General features: G+C 33.7%; 3 protein-coding genes and 1 long non-coding RNA gene across 4 annotated transcripts; 1 reads left to right on the forward strand and 3 right to left on the reverse strand.

Annotated features, from left to right (window-relative positions):
- Positions 1-692: 692 nt before the first annotated feature.
- Positions 693-3,370, reverse strand: LOC120192899. The gene is made up of 2 exons (XR_005522814.1): positions 3,127-3,370; positions 693-1,008 (listed from the first exon to the last, which is right to left on the reverse strand). It is a non-coding gene; the product is annotated as an uncharacterized LOC120192899 (long non-coding RNA).
- A 1,300-nt stretch (positions 3,371-4,670) lies between these two features.
- LOC120192882 (pectin acetylesterase 6-like) lies at positions 4,671-7,395 on the forward strand. The gene is made up of 11 exons (XM_039195579.1): positions 4,671-4,991; positions 5,088-5,170; positions 5,254-5,457; positions 5,620-5,706; positions 5,792-5,916; positions 6,015-6,075; positions 6,330-6,383; positions 6,495-6,572; positions 6,700-6,805; positions 6,901-7,046; positions 7,169-7,395. Exons 1-11 carry the CDS (start codon positions 4,793-4,795, stop codon positions 7,274-7,276), a joined length of 1,251 nt encoding a protein of 416 aa, XP_039051510.1. The 5' UTR covers positions 4,671-4,792; the 3' UTR covers positions 7,277-7,395.
- A 702-nt stretch (positions 7,396-8,097) lies between these two features.
- LOC120192884 lies at positions 8,098-8,784 on the reverse strand. Its single transcript, XM_039195581.1, has 2 exons — positions 8,568-8,784; positions 8,098-8,335 (listed from the first exon to the last, which is right to left on the reverse strand). The coding sequence occupies exons 1-2, from the start codon at positions 8,767-8,769 to the stop codon at positions 8,256-8,258; spliced, it is 282 nt and encodes a 93-aa protein (XP_039051512.1). The 5' UTR covers positions 8,770-8,784; the 3' UTR covers positions 8,098-8,255.
- A 34-nt stretch (positions 8,785-8,818) lies between these two features.
- LOC120192883 lies at positions 8,819-9,328 on the reverse strand. Its single transcript, XM_039195580.1, has one exon. It carries the CDS (start codon positions 9,323-9,325, stop codon positions 8,840-8,842), a length of 486 nt encoding a protein of 161 aa, XP_039051511.1. The 5' UTR covers positions 9,326-9,328; the 3' UTR covers positions 8,819-8,839.
- Positions 9,329-21,703: the final 12,375 nt, after the last annotated feature.

Below are 21,703 nucleotides of genomic sequence, written 5' to 3' on the forward strand. Positions count from 1 at the left end.
ATATTTCCCTCAAAAACCCATTATACTAATTCACCAATAACTCCTCATTCCTTTAGCTTCTAATTATCTTTAAGCTTCCTTAAGTTTCTATACCACCCAAGTATTAAAACCCAACTCAAAAACGAAACAAAAACGAACTTTAAAGGTAACTTTCCTTAGCATTGAGTTTCACGAGGAAAAGCTTCCAGACTTTTCTTTTCTTTCTTTCTTTTAATCCCATTTATAAAGCCTTAGCAAAAGATATTTTAAGCTCCTTTATACTAAAAGACCATTATGCCCATCTATTTTTCCATCTTTGAAAATAAATCCTACACAAAAAATCCCAAATCAATCTTTGAACTTTTCAATTTATCAAAATTAAACCACTAAATTTTCAATCTTTACACTTTAATCACTGACCCGAAGTTTAAGATGTTACAAGAACTCTCCTCCACACATCAGTTTGAAGAGCAACCAATTGCACCCGACTCTCAATTTGCCTAAGAAATTGAACAAAAACAGTTAAACCTCATATTTTTGTTTTAAGAAATAAATCCAAGTATAACGTGAATAAGCATTAGTAAACACTACATAGTAGCTAAAACCATTAGAACATATCAGATCTGGTCCCCAAACATCAACAACAACAAGTTATAATGGTTTAGCATAATAGTAGAATTAGGAAAAGGGAATTATGTGACTTGGCTAAGTGACCAGCAATACAAACATGATCTTTATTATTATCATCATCAAAAGGGATATTACAATTTCTTAGGGCTTGGAGCAAAACATTCTTACTAGGATGCCCCATTTTTTTATGCCACAATTCTAAGGAACCATGTTTGACAGCAAAAAAAATAAATCATTGGAACCAATAGAACAATCAGCAGAAGTACATGAATTATTATTAAAACTAAAGCCTTGAGAAGGCTTGAAAACATTAGATTTATTCTGAGACAACAAGAACTTGTACCAGCCACCACTTTCACGACCTTCAAGAAGAACCTTTCTCGACTTAGGATCCTTCACCTGACAGTAAGAAAGAAAGAATTCAAAGGAGAATTTATTGTCAAGAGTAAATTTAGACACAAAAAGCAAATTTTTAGTGATTTGAGGAACATAAAGCATATTTCTAAATTTGAACACCTTAGAATTAATAAACAAATTTGACTGACCAGCCCAAAATATATGAAGCATATTACCATTTTGTCACAGTTGGAGAGGGAAGACGAGAGGGAGAAGACGAAGGACGAGAGATGAGTATCGAAGAAGAATTGGGAGAATTGGGGGAAATGAGTAAATAAGGGTTAGGGATTGAGATTAAATTGGGAAGAGATTACCTGAGGGAAAGTCACGTGAGGAGCACGGGGGATATTAAAACACTAAACCAGCAGACTCAGAGGGATGGTCCAGCTGGCATTAACAGATTCTCCAATGCTTGTATGTAAATAAAACGACAATGTAAACAGAAAATGGTTATGAAATGAATGAATGAACTTTTCTTTTCTCTGAATTCTCTCTTATTCTATCATCTTTTCTCGAATTCTTCTCTATTTCTCTTTCGATCTATAACACATTTCCAACTTGCACATTTCTAGAAGCAGGAGAAGTCGAACCAACTTGAAGATTGTTAAAGTCATTAGTAATATGATGAGAGGCACTAGAATCAGAATACCATGCATTATCATCTAACACATCATGAGTAGCAATAAGAGCTTGAGGTGAGGAATGAGTTTGCCAGGGACTTGCAGTGGTGCACTGAGGCTGAGAACACACATTTATAATAGGAACAACATAGGAGAAACAATATATAAGACAAAAATAAAAGGATTAAGAGGTGAGGAAATCACATGAGCATTAGGCATTAACTGAGAAAACCCAGGAGCAATAGGCATAATAGGATGGGGCTATAACAAAAAGTTGTAGACTATGGAAGAACATTAGGAACATAATTATAAGTACTGACATTAACTTGTGAGGTGTCTTGATTTCTGCCATTATTACCATGATTGAGTCTAGAAGACTCATTCTTGTATCTCATATCAAACCTGTAATAACATCTTTCAGCAAGATGACCCATTCTTCTACACAATTGACACTGAGGTCTAGATGAATTATTCCTACCCCTTCCTCTTCCCCTACTGTTATAACCAGAATCCCTATTGTTGTAACTATGATCAGTAGTATTATTTATGGATCTAGTACTAAAATCAATATTATTATTTTGACTAATAGACTAATGGGAAGAAAAATTAACTGAAACATTAATTTGATTATTGAAACCAGATTGTCTAGCCTCGGCATTAAGAAGAACATTTCTAATAGTTCTGAGATCAGTAGTGGCAGTTCTAGCAGTAATAACAGTGACATCAGCCTCATAATCAAGAGATAGACCATTCAAAATCTCAGTAATATATTCATGCTCAGAAATAAGTTCACCACAATTTGGTAAATTATCATAGATATTTTTAATAACCATCAAATAATCTTCTATAGACAGTTCACCCTTCTTTTGAGAATGAAGTAATCTCCTAAAAGATATTAACCTAGAGGTAGTTTTGCTGTTGTACAACCTATGCAATGAGTGCATAACTCAGAGGAAGTATTCAACCCTGTCAAATGATGCAAAACATATTCACTAACAATAGACAACAACCAGGAAGCAAGAGCACCATCATGCTCCTCAAAAACCTCAAAATCAGGATTAATTCTTAGTTGTCCTTCACGAGTCACATGTTCGGGAGGAGGAATAACCATATTGTCAATATACTTAAGCAATCGATGTGTTTTGATTGTGAGATAAACTTGTTGATGCCATAATAGGTGATTATGGTCATCAATTGTAACATTTATTTTTTTAGTAGAAAACAATATATTATGAGCAACATAACTACCATCATCTAACTGACTTTGATCAGAAGTAGTATTCATCACAACAAACAAAGATAAACAGCAGTAGAGAGAAGAAGCACAAGAAACTAATCACAAAACAAAAACACGAATCACATAACTCGAGAGATCCAACATAAAAATTGAAACACAAATAACCAAATCAGGAGATCAGACTGATTTGGAGATCAGAGAGACAGAACATCACCAGAAAAATAGGAAATAAAAGGGAAAAGCAAGAAATTGAACCGATTGTACCGCGATAACAGCTTGCTAGAGGAGAACACAACCTCGCGAGGCAAAAAACAAAGGAAATATCACAAATCAGAACTGATGAAGCAAACCTTCCTTCAACCGCTCATCGAAACTCCAACCACCGACTGGAAACATGCTCTGATATCATGTAGAGAATCGATAAACAGTCGAGAAGACAAAGATGAACCCTAACTAAAAATAAAGAAAGAAAGGGGAAAACAATTTAACAAAAGAGTAATTGATCTGATTTATTAAACGGGTTGATTACAAAAAGAGGCTTACAAGAGTATTTATAATGGGCTTAGATAATAACCACCAACCCAACTAACATAGAACGGTTATAACAAAAACATAACAAATTTATATTATATACTTTATTATTGACAAAGCTATTCTATAATCAAATGATTATTTTGTAATTTTTAATACTTAAAGGATTTAATAAAATATTACTTTATAATCGAGAGACCATTTGTATACTTTACTCTTTATTTTTTGAATTGAGTTAAAACTAAAACTAAATTGATAGAATATATAACTACTTTTTTGAATTGAGTTAAAACTAAAACTAAATTGATAGAATATGTAACTATTGAGGACCAAATATATACTTATATCGATTTTATTAACTGTCACGTCAGTACTTCCGACAAATATTAATGATAAATGACTCTATTAAAACTAATTAAATAATCATATTAAAGAAATTTTAAAAATAGTAGTTATATTGATGCCAACCTCGATGAAATTTAAATAGTTTACCATAACTGTAAAGCACGGGACGAGAAATGTGTCGGCTAAAAATATTCACATATGATCGCGAAAAACAAATATTAAACCATCATACTTTAAAAAAAAACCCATCATTCTCTCTCGGGATTAATTACGACAAAGGTACATGAGGTTAAATATTGACTTTTTTATGAAGAAAAATACATATAAAAGTGAATTATTTTTTATAAATAGTTGGATGTATTTATAAGATAATATTTGTTGATAATTTTTCTAATTATTAATTATACATATAATTTATAAATATAATTACTTTAATTTAAGATCTTGAAAGAACAATACTACTTCTAATGTGATTTATAATCTAAAACATATAGAGCTATAACATGATCATACGTTTTAGAGTGATTGCTAATTTTGTTTGCTTTACCTACAATCCCAATTATTCCATTTCTATCTCTCTTCCTTTCCATTCAAACCCCAAAATCTTGCGTGGGCATCAAAAGGAAAGTAGTAAAGTTTGTTATAAAAGGAAACGAAATCTATAGTTGGCATGCTAAACAAGTTTTGGAATAAAAAGACAGAAAACAAGGGATGACTCAAAGAAAACAGTGGTTGCTGGGGATGATAATGATAAAGAAAGGCACATTGGCTGAATTGAAAAGGAAGTATACAAATAAGCGGTGTGGATGAGGCTCAACCATAGAAGATTGGATTAGATTTTTCTTATCCATAATTGGAATCATAGCCTGGATCTTTTTGCCATTATTATAATATTAATACTCATTATTACTGCTGATCTGTTTCCCGTAATTGCACTCGTGGTATTTTTCAAAGTCGGTACTTGATTAGATCTTTTGAAACTCTTTATTAGGAATAGCTTTACCAAGAGTAAAAACAGAGAGGGAGAGAGGGAGAAGAGGGGGAAAAGGGGACAATGAAGTGGTATTTGTTATGGGTTTTGAGTTTATGGAGTGTAGCTTTGATTGATTTGAGCCGATCTGAAGATGTGTTTGAAGAACTGATAGCTGAAGAGATTTTCCCTTCGTACTTAGATGAAGAAGCAGTGTCCCCTGGAGCTAACTCTCTTATGGTTCCCCTCACTCTCATTCCAGGAGCTGTTTCTAAAGGAGCTGGTAAATTTTTTTAAGAAAAATGTATCATTATCATTTAATTGTTTCATTTCTGGATTGCAAACGAGGTGTTTGATCTTTTAATACGTTGTGTGATAGTTTGTTTGGATGGGACACCTCCTGGTTATCATTTTCATCGTGGGTTCGGATCAGGTGCAAACAGCTGGGTTATCCACTTGGAGGTCTGGTTAAAAAAAGATCCGATTTTTCATCCTTTTTGTATTGATTGCTTTTCACTTTTCTGGATTGGTGCTTGCGATTTTAGGGTGGTGGATGGTGTAATACGATTCGGAGTTGTGTCTTCCGCAAAACTACTCGACGTGGTTCATCCAAATTTATGGAGAAGCAATTAAATTTCACTGGAATTTTGAGCAATAAACCTGAAGAAAATCCTGGTTTTTACAACTGGAATAGAGTAAGGGTGCGTTACTGTGATGGGGCTTCTTTTGCTGGAGAGGGCTATGATGAGGTTAGTTAGAAAGATTTCGATTTACCCTTTGCTGCATTTCCCTGAATTTGATTTACCATAGCCATATCCTCTGTTTTAGAACAGATTGTTTTCTTCTTCTTTATGTCATCTTCTTTGGAACACTAGTTAAGTATTCATGGTGTTCTGTGATTTAACTTTCAGGCCAATCAGCTTTATTTTAGAGGACAAAGGATCTGGTCAGCTGCAATGGAAGAATTAATGTCCAAGGGAATGCGAAATGCTAATCAGGTTTTGCATTTAGCAAGTTATTTTTCAAAATTCCAATTTGGTTTTGGATGTCTAATATGTTTTTTCATATTTGCTGTGGTCTCAGGCACTTCTTTCTGGATGTTCAGCTGGGGGTCTAGCTTCTATTCTCCATTGTGATGAATTCAAGGGTTTGTTTCCAGGAACTACCAAAGCGAAATGTCTAAGTGATGCCGGCCTGTTCCTTGATGCGTAATGAACTATCAACATTACCATATTTTTGTTGTAGTAATTTCTCTTTGATCACTAAAAACAGTTTTGGTTCATGTTTTTTTTCATTTCTTATGCAGAACAAATGTGGCTGGTGGCCATACCTTAAGAGATATGTTTGAAGGTGTGGTTACCTTACAGGTACGACTTTCGCACCTCTTGTGGGTTTCGTGTTGCTCAAAACTTAACTTGAGCATAAGCTTGTGTTTTTGTTAGTTCAGTTCTCTTGATTTGAGGTTCCTCAGCTATATATTCATATTACTTGGTGCTAATGTTTTCAAGACAAATATCAAGAAAGAAAAGCTAGTGCTGTTATGGGTAATCAACCAATGTTTTTATTAAATATTTAGTCTCTGATTTATGCTCACTAAAACAAAACTTCCATGAAATTTTAGGGTGTGCAAAAGAATCTTCCGAGCAGCTGTACCAGCCAAAAGGATCCAACTTTGGTAAACGTCTCTACTTTCTTCATTGTCATTCATGTAGTTATTTACCTTTGAGAGTGTAGTTTGTAAGTTTTAACTCATTAGAATGCCCATAACTCCGTATTTCATTTGCAGTGCTTCTTCCCTCAAAACTTGGTTTCGAATATCAAGACCCCTATGTTTCTTCTCAATGCAGCCTATGATGCTTGGCAGGTAGCCTTCGACCTTGTTGTACTTTCGTATATTATTTTTGTTGGTTCCTATTCCTCATTGTCTCAATAGATGACCCCTTGAATGCCGAATAACTTTGCTTAGATACTGATTTCATTTTTTTTTTCAGGTTGATCAGAGTTTAATTCCATCAATTGCTGATCCTCATGGTTTATGGCATGACTGCAAAGTAGATCGCCTTCGTTGCAACACGTCGCAGATTAAGTTTTTTCAAGGTGATTTTCGGAGTTTGTTTCAATTTTTGCAATGGCAAGTTGCTGATATAACGAATTGCTTTTAACCTCTCCTTTTCTTCCTCACCTTGGAACAGACTTTAGGAACCAAATGCTTAGCGCTGTGGAAGTATTCTCACAGTCCAACCAAAACGGTTTGTTTATAAATTCTTGTTTCGCTCACTGCCAATCAGAGCTGCAGCCTACATGGTATGAGAACGATTCTCCTCGTGTTGGAAACAAGGTATGTCCCGTCTCTGTTCAACTGCTGATCAATGCAGCGAACAATGTCCATCGTCCGAATCTCATAGAGAACTAACCCTCATGTAGCACTCTGACTTGCTTTCGATTATGTTATCGTTGCAGGCAGTTGCAGTGGCAATCACAGATTGGTTCTTTGACCGAACAGCCGTTAAAGCTATTGACTGCCCGTACCCCTGCGACAAGACTTGTCATGATCTTGTCCTCAAGTGAGTGAGAACTTATTTACTGTAGAAGCCTCTATGGCTTCAATATTTATTCTTTTCCATGATTTCAGATCGTGGAAATTGTAACAATCATAAGTTGGTGTTTAATAAAGTGGAACTTTGGGATTTCCTGTGTCTGCTGATTAATATGGCTATCAATATCATCTTCTGTTTATAAGCAAAGAACCTCTCCATGGCATTTCACATCATTCATGCAAATCACTTGTTTTTGTGGCCAATTCATTTTACCAATATCCTCCGGTTGCCATTGTCGATGCCCTGGGTGTTCTTTGCAAGAAATTGAAGGTTGAAAGAGATATTTTCCACTTGGCTTGAGGATGCTTGAAACTCACAAATTTTGGGAATAAAAAAAAAATGAAATTCTGAACTTTTTACACTCAATACAACTCTCAAATAAATTAGATTGATCATTTAAGTTTTAGTAACATTTTTTTGAGCATTGTTATCACATGAAATATTGCAATTTTATTGCATAAAATTTGTAAATTATTAAAATTTAAAAATAATTTAACCGTGAATCTTCATTGAAGAATTATTAGATAAAATTTTAAAATATGAAAATTAAACAGTAATAATACTTGTAATACAGTTATTTTTACTCTTGAAGTTATTTATAAGATTCAAATTTTTATTATTATTTATCTCAATACCAATACCTTACAGTTATTGAATTTATTCTTCTATACAAAAATAGTTATTGAACTTATTATCACTTGATTTAACAATTTTATATTTATTTTAATTTTGTTGGTATTATATACAATAAAACAGATCTTACTATATATCTGCTTATTCTAACCTCTTATTTACAAATCCAAAGCTATACACAAATAAATGAAAAAAGGATAATCATCTAACATTATTCCTAAAAAATGTAATTCGGAATTGTCTTATGAAACCTGTGAAATTTTTTTTGGAAGTAAAGCGAAGAAGAATACCAAAATAGATTATATTTGAGAGTAGCTTCAGTGCTTGGCTGTGGATGCTAGTGCCACTGCTTGTGCCCACACTTTCAGCCGAGCCTTGACATCTCTAGGGTCATCACCTACACAAGTAAACAAACAATCCCCCCTCAGATTAACTGAAAAAGAATTCAAATCAAATCTTAGGCAATATTTTTTTCTTTTTTGAATTAATCACTAATGTTCAATTTATTGACGGCCTCTGCATCCATTATGAGAGTAAACTCAATTTGTTCCGTACAAAACGTTAGTATTCGAATTCATGACCTGAAAGAATCTAGTTCCTCGTCAACTAGGGCAATAATTTTGACTAACCAGGGCTAGAAATACGCCGGTTAGCAATGGGGGAATTGCTACCACTGGTAGTATTATCGAAAGTGGAAGCCGACAACGAAACACGACCGGGCATCTCGAACAAACGCTCGTGTTCCAGCTCGAACCCCAGATCCCGACACGCTTTGACTTCCCCCAAATCCATAAACGACCTGTTCCCACCTTTCGGTCGGGTAATCACCATAAAGCCACCCCCTTCACTTTCCCACTGAAACTCCCATCTTTCTTCTTGCTCTCACTTTTAGTGCCACCACTCACCTCGCCCATCTTTCCCTTATAACCCTCCTCTTCCTCGAACTCTTGCTCCGGCTGCTCCGCCCTCCCGGCCTCCCGATACTCCCCTTTTGAGCTTCGTTGTAGCTGGCGCAATCTTTGACCATCGTCAACGTCCCCGTCCTGGTCCTCCGACGAGGCGGCGTTGCGGGAAGCGAGTTACAGCTAGGTTCTTGGTCGGAGTCAGACGACAGCTCGAGAAACTTCTTCCCGGAGAACTCTTCGTCCACATCCGCATCCTCATCGAAGCTTTCTATAGACAATCTCGACATGTACAGAGACATCCCCATATGATCATCATCATCATAATCATCACCATCACCATCACCATCACCATCATTAGTGCACATGGAGCTAGTACACATAGAAAGCCTGGACAAGTTATGTGGATGAAACCCAATATCAAGATCATCGTACTCATCGTCTTGCATAGATGAAACAACCGTCATACCTTCATCTGATGCCATTTTCAACGAAAGAAAGTAGAGTGTTTTTTCTTCTTCTTTTGGTGTCGTTTAGGGTTTTGTTCATATTTTTTTTTTTGTCTTTTTATTTCATGGTGAGATAAAAAGCTAAAATGAAAGCTCTATTATTCGACCACACAATTTATACTTGCAAAATCTCACCATCATTTTTCATTTACTCACTCAACTACTTCGTTACTTTTATTTCTTTTGAATAACTGAAATTTATATTTGGCAAAAACAATTAATAATTGAAAATGATTGAGATCTCCACGCGGCAACACTGAGACAAATGGCGTAGAGAATCAGTCAGAGAGAAAAGTGTCCCCACACCACTCGGTTTAGAACACGTAGCTTCACACAACTGTCTTTGCTGCTGCTAAAACTCTTCGATCCGTTGCCGAGTCACGACTCACCTGCCACTGAAATCAATTAATTGTTAACTGTGCAGCTCACTGATTTTTCTTTTTGGGGGTTCCGATCTATCTCAGTGAGTCACGTACAAATGAAACAGGTATAAATGAAATGTGGAAACTGGGCAGAAAAAAAAAAGCCTTAAACATTACCATCATGTGCATTAATTGCATTATAGTATTGAATGTAATTTGGTGCACGGTCCCTGTCACCTACTATTATTATTATTATTATTATTATTATTATTATTATTATTATTATTATTATTATTATTATTATTATTATTATTATTATTATTATTATTATCAGTCCACATGCATCCCTTAATAGAATCAATTACTTCACCTTTGTTTCCACTCAAGAGTGTTCCACAAACAATAAAACACGCCTATAAAAAATAATAGAGATGGAGGGATCTGGTCCCGTGCCCTTTCATATTTAAATATTTGATTTTAAGTTATTTATTTTTAATATTAATACAAACTCAATAAATATTTGATTTTAATTTTTTTATAAGTATTTAAATTAGTAAATATTAAAATTGTTATCAAGTAAAAATATTTTTTTGGGGGTGGTGGGGAAGCATCGTGGCTGCTAGCACTCTTTCATTTGGGAAAAAAAATTTAAAAATTCATTTATTAGACAAATAACCTAAAACAATATTAATAAAAAAACATAGTTCAAATTGCATACGTAAAACTACCTCACGTCCTACAAAACGTATGTAAAGACCTCGCGTTTCACAACTCACAAGACTCCTCCAACGTGGGAACACTTTTCAGATAACCTAATTTAATATTTCTATAAATGACTTTGCATGCTGCGTAACGTGAGGTCCTTGAGAATTTGAAGTGTCCTCGATAATTTGAAGTATAGCATATTTTGAATGGATATTGCGGTTTACGTAACGCGAGGTATTAGTTGTAATAATAAAAATACCAAACTATTTTATGAATTTGGTTAAATTAATAAATATATTTTTTATTATAGAGTACATAATAAAATAATAAAAAAACTATATTTTTAATACATAAACAAAACTTATTAAAATTAAAATTCATTCTAATGTAACATGCTAGCAAACAAAGCTGCTTCATGGTTTAAAAAAAGAATAACAAGTACGTACGTTGTTACTTGGTTGCCAAACTTGATCGGTTGAATTACGCGGACAGTTGTTATCACAATTGCAGTCTTTGATTAGTTCTAGAAAGACAAGATTGTGACGACTCCACGATATTAAGCCTACAAACACATTGATCTCTGAATGAATAACTTCTAAATTTATTTTCTTAGAATTGATGAAATCTAAAGCTATCGCAATTCGAAGTCCTCCATCTCTTAATTAGCCCCCAAAACAAATTAGAATAATACCATTGACATACATAGCCTTGTTATTACCTTTATCGGCTGCTCTTTTCAAACAATATAGACCGGACTCTGAATTTCTTCCACTAAAAAAATCATACATGCCTCCTTGGTATAACGCTTCGTGATTATTACTAGCTTTGAATCTTTCTTGAAAACTTTTCTCAGTTTGAGTCAAAGGAATGACATCGATACTCTTCATTGAAACATTTTCAAAGATGTAATTGTGCTTCGAGGCTTCGTGGAAAGTCTTGCAACTTAACCGTGTATTGAGAAAATCATCGATAGAATTAGACACTACATGCACAAGAATTTTAGATAACACTTCTCTTGGGAATAACTCCATATATTACATATTTTCCATTTTTTAAATATGTTGAGAAAACCTTACAAATGAACTCCTATTTATAATAGTCATCACACCCTTTTCGAAGTGAGGAATCGATGGACCTCACGTTATACAGGTCGTGAGGTCTGCTGAAAAGATGTAGTTTTTGATTTGAATATAATCCAACATGTCAGGAAGTATATAGCGTTACACAAGACAAGAGGTATGTTGAAAAAACAGGATTTTTAATTCAAATAAAAACATAAAAACATTATAACTTTTTAGGAGTATTTCCGGGAAGTTAATAAAAATATTTATGTAATTTTTTAGCTTAGAGGCGTAATATTTCAACTTATTTTTAAATTGAGACTGATATTGGCACATAAGAGACATTGTAAGCGGGGTAAAACCCGAATTCAAAATGGTTCTAAACCAAAAGAAATTCAAAACTAATGAATACATTTTTTAAATAAATTACAGTGGCATAAATAACTCCAAAAATTATCTGGAGATATTGATGCTCTTATCGGTGCATATCTTAGCATTATATTATTATTGAGGATAAGTAGATATTGCCATCAGATGATGATTCATTTTATAAAAACGGATACCAATACGCCATAAAAAACCCAAAGGGCATCCGTAGGAGGCGTGTTATTTGTCAAATCAACGTCACAAGTGAGGAAACGTCTTCTTAGACTTATGTTCTTGGTATTGTTGGAACAAAATGCAAAGGAAAAAACTTAGCAGATACTGAGACGTTAAAGTTTCTCAAAGTTTATTCGCTTTATCTTAATTAATAGAATAAGAAGTTTCTTATTAAGGCCAAATAAAAATATAGATGCCACTAAAAGAGGATGAGTTTTATAAATGAGAAGTTTCCCTAGAAGGGATAAATCATGAAGGAAGAAGGTTTCAGAGAAGGTTAGGTTTGAGAGAACAAGAGGAATTTATATAGACAAGGCCTCGTGTCCTACCAATTCTTCTTGATATGATGTGACAGGGAATTTCGCCTTGTATAATGCGAGGTCCACTTCAAATTAATGGCGTATGCTCGTTGCTGTCATGTAATAAATCTCTGAAAAACTCACGTTTTGCAGAATAAGAGGTTCATGCCATGTCACTTCAAGAATTTTTGTAGACCCATGTCCTTATCACGTCACATTAAGAATCCTTATTTCAAGAAAGTGAAGGCAAACAATCAAACCATACAGACATGAAGGCAATGACAAGGGAAGTGATCAGCAACTGTTTTAATCGTATGTTTGTGTGACGCTTCTCTATTATTATATAGTTTAAAGTCATTATAATTTCGCTAATGTTTTTTTTCTCTTTGCATGATTGTAGATATTTTTAAAATATGTCGAGAAGATGAAGTATTACTACTTTTGTATACTATGATGGCAAAAGGATCCGTGATGTATATCTCGGTGTCATCTTTTAGCCTACACATAATGTGACAATAAAGTTGTTGAGGAAATTAATGTATAAGAAGTTGATGAATGAAGTCAAGAACAATGATCCACATATCGTAAAAAATGAAATCGTTGAAGTATAGACTACGACGTCGTTAGAACCATTAACCTATTTAATATTCAACGTTGAGGACGATGGTGTTATGGACATCATACTTGATTCCCACTTGTAGTATTCATTAGGAGGGCCTCTTGAGCTATATGCAAAATTTTTTGATGATAATGATACTACTAGTGTCCTAAATTTGAGACGAGTAGATTTTGACTTTGATCATAACGTTCAGAGTCTGACAACTAATTTACGTAACGACTTCAACTTATTAAGTACACAAAGTACACTCAATGACTTGGTTGCATCATCGTCTTCGATGCCAAGGCATTCTTGCGTAACTAGCTTTAACTTTGACCTGAACCTGTCACCAATACAACACTTAACGTACAATCCATACAGTACTAAAGTGGCAGTGTCATCTTCTCAGCACAACATGAGGTCGTTAGACAATGAAACGTTTAACTCGTTCTTTTATTTCTCATCTGGATGATATTTAACGTATATCCTTAGTGTGGATTACGTGTTAACAACCATATGGAGACATTCTTATACTGCTGCTGTCGACTTTAGTATTGGAAATACGATTTGTGAGTGGTCTTATGATCAATGTACAACTACTACATTTGTTATCCCCACATTCAATGACCCAGAATTATTCTGATTTAAGAGGGATAATTCTGATGAAGAACTGTTAAGGGAGACCGGACCCGATGGTAATAAGGTGAAAGCGGATGATAATGTCACTCATATTTCTTATTACCATCCACCATCTCATTCTCACAACGGTTGATATGAAAGCTTTCAACATTCCAAAATTTTTGTAATTCCCACAGATTTAGTAATACAACCAACGTACTAATGGTGAGCTCTATATTGGAACGACGATCAGAAAAAAAAAAGAACACATTGTGGCTACCATTAAAAACTATAATATACACAGCTTAGTTACGTCGACTATGAAAATAATAAATACGAACAAGTACATAGCTTAATGTGTCTACAAGAATGAAGGATGTGATTGGAGGATTTGTGCATCACGCTTGAAGAGGATGAACAACCTATGAAAGCTAACAAAATACGTCCAACCTCATACATACACCATCATTAGACTCAATTAAGATCGTCATAACTTGGATATGTATATGCTTTCTGATGCTTTAATTCCATTGGTCAAAGTAAATTCATGTATAACAATTGTTAGTTCTATTGCTACAATTACATATCAATACGACTACACAGTTGACTATCATAAAGCATGGTATGTAAGGTATCAGGCTCAACCAAAATTGTATGGCCAATGGGAGGAATCATACATAGAGTTACAGTTGTGGCTAAAATTAATGCAAAAACACATACCGGGAATAGTTGTGAAATTGAAAACTATACTAGCGTACTAAAATAATCGTGTTCTACAAGGTATGTGCCAATTCTATAAGCTATTCTAGATATATACTCAGTGCGTTAATGTATTCCGACACTGCAGCTAGTGGTTCAGATCGGTGATAATTGGTTGTATGGTAGATGCATACAAAAAATTGTTGTTGGTAGTTGCACAAGGCGACAATAAAGAAACTATTCCCATCGCTTTCACAATAGTCCAAAAGGAAGATATAGACTCTTGAGAATTCTTCCTTAAGAACTTACACAAACATGTTCTATCGCATGATTTGTGTGTGATAGAGTTGATGAGATATGTGTTGAGTTAATCGATCGATGGAGTTGGCCAAGAGGGGGGTGAATTGGAAAATAAAAATTTTGGTGGAAGCTTTGCACAATGATTTAGAGTGGTTTGACTTTCTCAACCAAAGTCTACGTCCACTACCTTAGCTATCCACACTAAGGATTTTCCACAAATTCATTAATTTGTCTTTCTTTTGAGGACAAAGAGTAACCTTACAAATCCCTCAAGAATTATACCCCAAATTCTTAAGACACTCTCTCCCAAAGAGAATAATACAAATTTTGCAAACTTATAAGAAAATCCTCACAAGGCAAGATGTTTGCACAATTCTAAAACAAAGAAAGAACACTCAAGAATAATGCAATTGAGCACAATAAGTGTTCTTGAAAGCAAAAATGAATATTAAATGAAATAGGATTGAAAATGCTCAAACTTGAGGTTTGATGTTTTCTCTTTGATTCTCTCTTGATTATTGTTTTTTGTTATTGATCAATGGCTTCTAAGCTTGTTTAAATACACCTTCAAATGATTCTGAACGTTGGGGATGCTTAGTGGAGTCAATAGAGCCGTTTAAGTGTGAAAACAATTAATTAAATTCAGTTGGGAGCGTCAGTGCATCGATGCATACCCATGGTGCATCGGTGCATCAGTGTAAAATTCAAATATTTTGACCGTTGGATCCTTAGTGCATCGATGCATCAAGTGCATTCGATGTTTCAAAATAGCATAGTGCATCGATGCATGGCTGATGCATCGATGCATCAAATGCATTCGATGTTTTCATAAAATCCCCAGTGCATCAATGCATGGTGTGTGCATCGATGCATGAAATGCATTCGATGTTCAATTTATTCCATGGTGCATCGATGCATGGATTGGTGCATTGGTGCATCACTTTGAAAAATTGATTTTAAGCTTGATTTTGGTTCAAAATACTTTGTGAAAATTGTTTCAAAAATATATTAAGTATAAAACACAATTTTACACTTTTAATAAGGTTTGAAATTGTTCTTGAAAGACTTTGAGTAATAATTTGATATTCGATTAATTAAATCAAATATACTTAGAAAATCACTTGTAAAATCTTAAAATTCATTTAAACTTAATTTGTTATATCGAAGCATAAAAAATATTTTCAACAATCTCCCCCTTTTTGATATAACAAAACATTTGTGTTATTTTAAGATTTTCTAAAATTTTGAAATCAATTTTGAAAAATTACTCCCCCTTACTATAACACTTCTCTCTTTTAACACTTAATATTTCTCCCCCTTTTTGTTAAATCAAAAAGATTTTAAAATGTTTTTTTAAACAGGGTTTTTGAAAAACATAGCCAATTGATTATAAGTAAATATAGCTTAAGCTGCTAAGATCACAATCAAAAGAGAGATTAGTCATTAGTTTATTAATCAATATTCATAAACAAATGTAAAATGGCATAATTGGTCATAATGTAACTAGTATGTAAATGATGCAAAAATAAAATTAATAAACATTAAGCTCATAATGAAAATTCAAACCAAATATATATAAATATTAAGTTCAAAAATCCATAAAACAATAAATAAGTTCAAAACATCCAACAACCATCAAGTTTAAACATCCAAAAACATCAAAATCAATCCAAGTTTGAAAATCCAAGAAAATATAACAAGGAAACAAATTCATTCCATCGGAGGATCGAGAGGAGGAGGATAATGAGCTTGAACTTCAAGAGTGAGCGCGTCCATACGTTCACGCATCTTCCGCTGAAATGCAGTAATCTGAGACTCCATGGAGGCAAACCGCAGATCAAACGACTCCAAGAAGGATCGAAAATATGGTGGCATTTGATCTTCTTGCCGTGCCGGTTCCGGTGCAGGCTCTTCGTCTGGAACGTAATCGTCGATATCTTGCATAAGTTGTTGAAACTCAGGATCATCGTCAGCAACCAGTGCTGGAGGAGGAGGAGGAGCACAAGAAGAGCTAGGAGCAGCTCATGAAGAACTCGCTCCCGAAGTTTGCTTACTGGGTCGAAAGACCCAAAGACCGATTTCATCGTCTTGTTTCCAATACGCTTTCTTCAAGGAAGTAAGATTGATTTGATTTTGGAGTGAGATAGGATTGTTGAGAGAGACGTCTAGATTGAGTTTGATAAAGAGGTTACTCAGAAGACATCCATAAATCAATGTTTCAACATGTTTTGAAGGAACAATGTTTATGATGTCCACTAGTTGACTAAATATAATGTGGGGCATATTTATTTTGATCTTATTCTTAATACAGTGCATCCACCATAAATCCCTAGCACGTAGAGTGGAGTACCTACCTCCGGATGGTCTAAACCACCAAGAAATCATCAAATAAAGAAAACGATCGTGATGAGATCGTAGAGTACTAACACTAGAATTTGGAATATAGAGATATTCCACATTTTCATTCTCATTAAATAACCCATCATCATCTAACTCAAAAAATAAAGCTATAGTCTAGGGGTCAATATTAATATATTGGCCTAAAAGATATGATATAATGGCTATAGTCCCACATTGAGTTTCATTTTGAATACATACCGCATTGGAATAGAAAATGCGGACTAACTGTTGATAAACGATAGGTTTGAGCTGAAACATTTTATCAAACTTCCAAGCTTTAAGAATCGGAAGGTATTCAAAGTCAATATCTATCATAGCTTGAAGAAAAGGAATACGCTCTTCCCTGATTCTATAAGATTGTAAAGAATTTATGTACCTAGAGTACAAATTGTCTCTACGACGCTCAGGCATGTTAAAACAAGATCCTAATAGAGATGTAGGTGGAGGAGGAACGGGATTAGGAGGTTGGTTTGAACTAGAACGACTCGATGAAGTTCTAGGGCGTTTGGGATTAGACATGGTTTAGGAATCAGAAAAAGGAATATAACCTGCAAATTGAAACACATGTATGCAATTTAATCAATCCCAAAACTCAATTGAGTCCTCAATAATTCAAGGTTCTCTAAATCAAATCCTAATGGGCAAGGTTTTGAAAACTATTTGAAAATAATTTTTGAAAAATCATAATATGTATATGAAAACAACATAATTAAATAAAAAACATCAAATTTAAAAATTAAATTCATATTTTCGAAATACAATTTTTTTTAATTTCAAAAATTTTAAAAAAATTGAAAATTTGAAAATTTGGAAGTTTTTGATGAAATTGGTTGTAAAATCTAGTTTGAAATCATCAAATACTCAATGCCCGATATAATGTTCATCCTAAAACTAATCTAAACTAGTCTTAAGATCAAAAATCAATAAAATAGAGGTTTTTGAAATATTACCTTGAAAATTTCGGATTGATGAGAATGAGATGTTGTTTTGCACGAATTGATGATAAAAGCGGGATAAGGAGTTGAAAAGATTGAAGATTCCGATCAAAAACCAAGGATTTGGAGCAATTTTGATAGTAAGGAGAGAGAGATGAGCGGCGACTAAGAGAGAGTTTTGAGAAAATGAGTAAGAAATAGGGTTTTTATCCAAAAACCCGAATGATGCATCGATGCATGGCCTTATGCATTGGTGCACCTTCATGGTGTATCGATGCACATTCAAGGATGCATCGATGCACTATTAGGTGTATTGATGTATTAAGCACAAAAATGTCAAAAATATGTTTTAAACACTCAAAATGCTAAATTAATTGGCTCTAGTGGTATTGGTAACTCATATATTGAAAAATTAATCATGTTCAATCAATCAAATTAATCCTTAAACTACTTTTGAACATAAAATTAATTTTCATCAAGCAACATAAACTCCCCCTAACTAATAGCAAAGAATGCAATCAAAAATTATTATTATAAGCATTTTTCATTTATACTTAAAAGTGATAAAATTATTTTAAACACTAAGTGAAGATAAGCCAGTTAAACCTAATTCTCTTCTAAGTGTCCAAAATCTTTCCTTTTCTAAAGGTTTTGTAAAGATATCCGCTAATTGGTGCAAAGTATCAACAAATTCTAGTACTACATCTTCCTTAGCGACATGGTCTCTAATGAAATGATGTCTAATTTCAATATGCTTAGTTCTAGAGTGTTGGATGGGATTTTTAGTGAGACAAATAGCACTAGTATTGTCACACTTGATAGGAATGGTACCTACTTCAATTCCATAATCAAAAAGTTGTTGTTTCATCCATAAAACTTGTGCACAACAACTACCAGTTGAAATGTATTCCGCTTCAGTGGTAGATAATGCAACACAATTTTATTTCTTTGAAAACCAAGAAATCATCATATTTCCAAAGAATTGCAAGTACCGGAGGTGTTTTTCCTATCTAATTTGCATCCTCCATAATCCGCATCAGAGAAGGCATGCAAGCTAAAGCTAGAGTCTCTAGGATACCAAAGTCCTAAACTAGGAGTGTCCTTAAGGTATCTAAAGATCCTCTTAACAACTAGTAAATGTGATTCCTTATGGCATGATTGAAATCTAGCACATAAGCAAACACTAAACATAATGTCTGGTCTAATTATAGTTAGATAAAGCAAAGAACCAATCATTGACCTATATAATTTAACATCCACACATTTACCTCCTTCATCCATGTCAAGCTTTGTTGATGAGCTCATTGGAGTGTCATGTGGTTTCCCATTTTCCAGTCCAAACTTCTTGAGCATGTCTTTGACGTACATGAAGATTCCATCTTTTCTTTGCTTGATTTGGAGTCCCAAGAAAAATGAGAGCTCCCGCATCATGCTCATCTCGAATTCACTTTGCATTAGCTTACAAAATTCTTGGCAAAGAACATCATTAGTAGAACCAAATATTATATCATCAACATAAATTTGAACTACTAATAAATCTTTACCTTTATGCTTTAAAAACAATATAGTGTCAACATTCCCTTTTGAAAATCCTTTTTCAATTAAAAAGTTTGACAATCTTTCATACCAAGCTCTAAGAGCTTATTTTAAACCATAAAGTGCTTTTGTCAATTTAAGAACATGATTTGGAAATTTTAAATCTTCAAAACCTGGAGGTTGTTCCACATACACTTCTTCCTTTATAAAACCATTTAAAAATGCACTTTTAACATCCATTTGATATAATTTAAATTCATGAAAACATGCAAATGTTAATAACATTCTAATTGCTTCCATCCTAGCTACGGGAGCGTATGTTTCATCATAATCTATACCCTCTTCTTGAGTATACCCTTGAGCAACAAGTCTAGCCTTTTTTCTCACTATATTACCACTTTCATCAAGCTTATTCCTAAATACCCATCTAGTACCTACAGTAGATTTATTACTAGGTCTTTCAACTAATGTTCATACTTTACTTCTCTCATATTGATTTAACTCTTCTTGCATAGCCATAATCCAATGTTCATCTTTTAATGCTTCTTTAATATTCTTAGGCTCTATGCATGAGATAAATACAACATAATTACAAATATTTCTAAGAGAAGATCGAGTTGTTACCCCTTTAGATGGATCACCTATAATCTCACAATCCTTGATATAGTTGTATTCTCTTGGGTAAGATACTTCCATTTCTTCAATGGTTGGATTCTCGAGAGGATCTAGAGTTTCCTCATCTTTTGTTTCTTCCTTTGATGATGGTTCTCTAACGTCATGTGCAACGTCATTTATATTTATAATACCTACATCATCATTCAAATAAGAATCCTTCCTCGGAAGGGGATTATCATCGAAAACAACATGTATAGACTCTTCTACAACTAAAGTTCTCTTATTAAATACTCGATAAGCTTTAGAATTTAAAGAATAACCCATAAAAATTCCTTCATCACTTTTAGCATCAAATTTGCCAAGATTGTCTTTACCTTTATTTAAAACAAAACATTTACATCCAAAAGGATGAAAATAGCTAATGTTAGGATTTTTATTTTTGAAAATTTCATATAGAGTTTTTTTTAAGATTTGCCTAATCATTACTTGATTTACAACATAACAAGCGGTATTTGTGGCTTTCGCCCAAATTTTTTTTGGCAAATTGTTTTCACAAAGCATAGTTCTAGCCATTTCTTCTAAAGTTCGATTTTTCTTCTCAACAACTCCATTTTATTGAGGGGTTCTAGGTGCTGAAAAATTATGGCTAATACCATTAGAATTACAAAAATCAGTAAATCTAAGATTTTCAAATCCAGTTCCATGATCACTCCTAACACTAGTTATAGAGTAACCTTTTTCGTTTTGGATTACTTTTGAAAACGTGATGAATTTTTCTAATGCTTCATGTTTAGTACTTAAGAATAGAACCCAAGTATATCTAGAATAGTCATCTACTAAGATAAATGCATATTATTTTCCACCCAAGCTAGTAGTCTTAGTTGGCCCAAAAAGATCTATATGAATCAATTGTAATACTCTACTAGTTGATACATCATTAATGGATTTAAAAGAAATTCGATTTTGTTTTCCTTTAGCACAAGCAGCACAAGAAATTCGATTTTTCTAAATTTCCTTGAATTAGCCGTTGCAAAACACTCATACTAGCACGTCCTAGTTTCATATGTCATAACCAACTATAATACTCATCCTTAGCAACTAGGCATAAATTAGTCATATCAATAGAGTCTAAATGCACCATGTATATATTTCCTATTCTATGACCAACAAGCATAATCTGATTAGATGCAATGTCAATAACTTTACAACCATTAGTTTCAAACATGACATTGAATCCTTTATCAATAATTAACTAATACTTACGAGATTATGCTTTAATCCATTCACATATAAAACATTTTTAATTTGTATGGAAGAGGTATTACCTATGGTACCTATACCTTCGATGTGACCTTTTGAATTATAAAAAAAAGTCATTTTTCCTCTATTTTTGGCGTTAAGCTCTATGAACCAGCTTTTGTCTCCGGTCATGTGTCTTGAGCATCCACTATCAAGGTACCATGAGTTTGAATTTGTTTCCCGTGTCTTGTAGCAATGCTCTTTTCCTACAAACATAAATTAATTTCTAATTTTTGGTACCCAAATTCTTTTGGGTCCATATTCATTAGTTTCCAAAATCCTAGTCCCCTTAGGTATCCATTTGTGTAGGATATCTTTATCTTTAGT

This window comes from Hibiscus syriacus, unplaced genomic scaffold, assembly GCF_006381635.1.
Source record: "Hibiscus syriacus cultivar Baekdansim isolate YM2019G1 unplaced genomic scaffold, ASM638163v2 tig00116983_pilon, whole genome shotgun sequence".
Lineage (NCBI taxonomy): Eukaryota > Viridiplantae > Streptophyta > Magnoliopsida > Malvales > Malvaceae > Hibiscus > Hibiscus syriacus.

Coding starts and splice junctions, on each gene's coding strand:
- LOC120192882 (XM_039195579.1), top strand. CDS start 4,793: ATGAAGTGGTATTTGTTATGGGTTTTGAGTTTATGGAGTGTAGCTTTG. Junction 5,458..5,619: donor CTGGAGAGGGCTATGATGAG/GTTAGTTAGAAA, acceptor TTTAACTTTCAG/GCCAATCAGCTTTATTTTAG. Junction 6,573..6,699: donor CAGCCTATGATGCTTGGCAG/GTAGCCTTCGAC, acceptor TTTTTTTTTCAG/GTTGATCAGAGTTTAATTCC.
- LOC120192884 (XM_039195581.1), bottom strand. CDS start 8,769: ATGGTGATTACCCGACCGAAAGGTGGGAACAGGTCGTTTATGGATTTG. Junction 8,336..8,567: donor CCGGCGTATTTCTAGCCCTG/GTTAGTCAAAAT, acceptor TTACTTGTGTAG/GTGATGACCCTAGAGATGTC.
- LOC120192883 (XM_039195580.1), bottom strand. CDS start 9,325: ATGGCATCAGATGAAGGTATGACGGTTGTTTCATCTATGCAAGACGAT.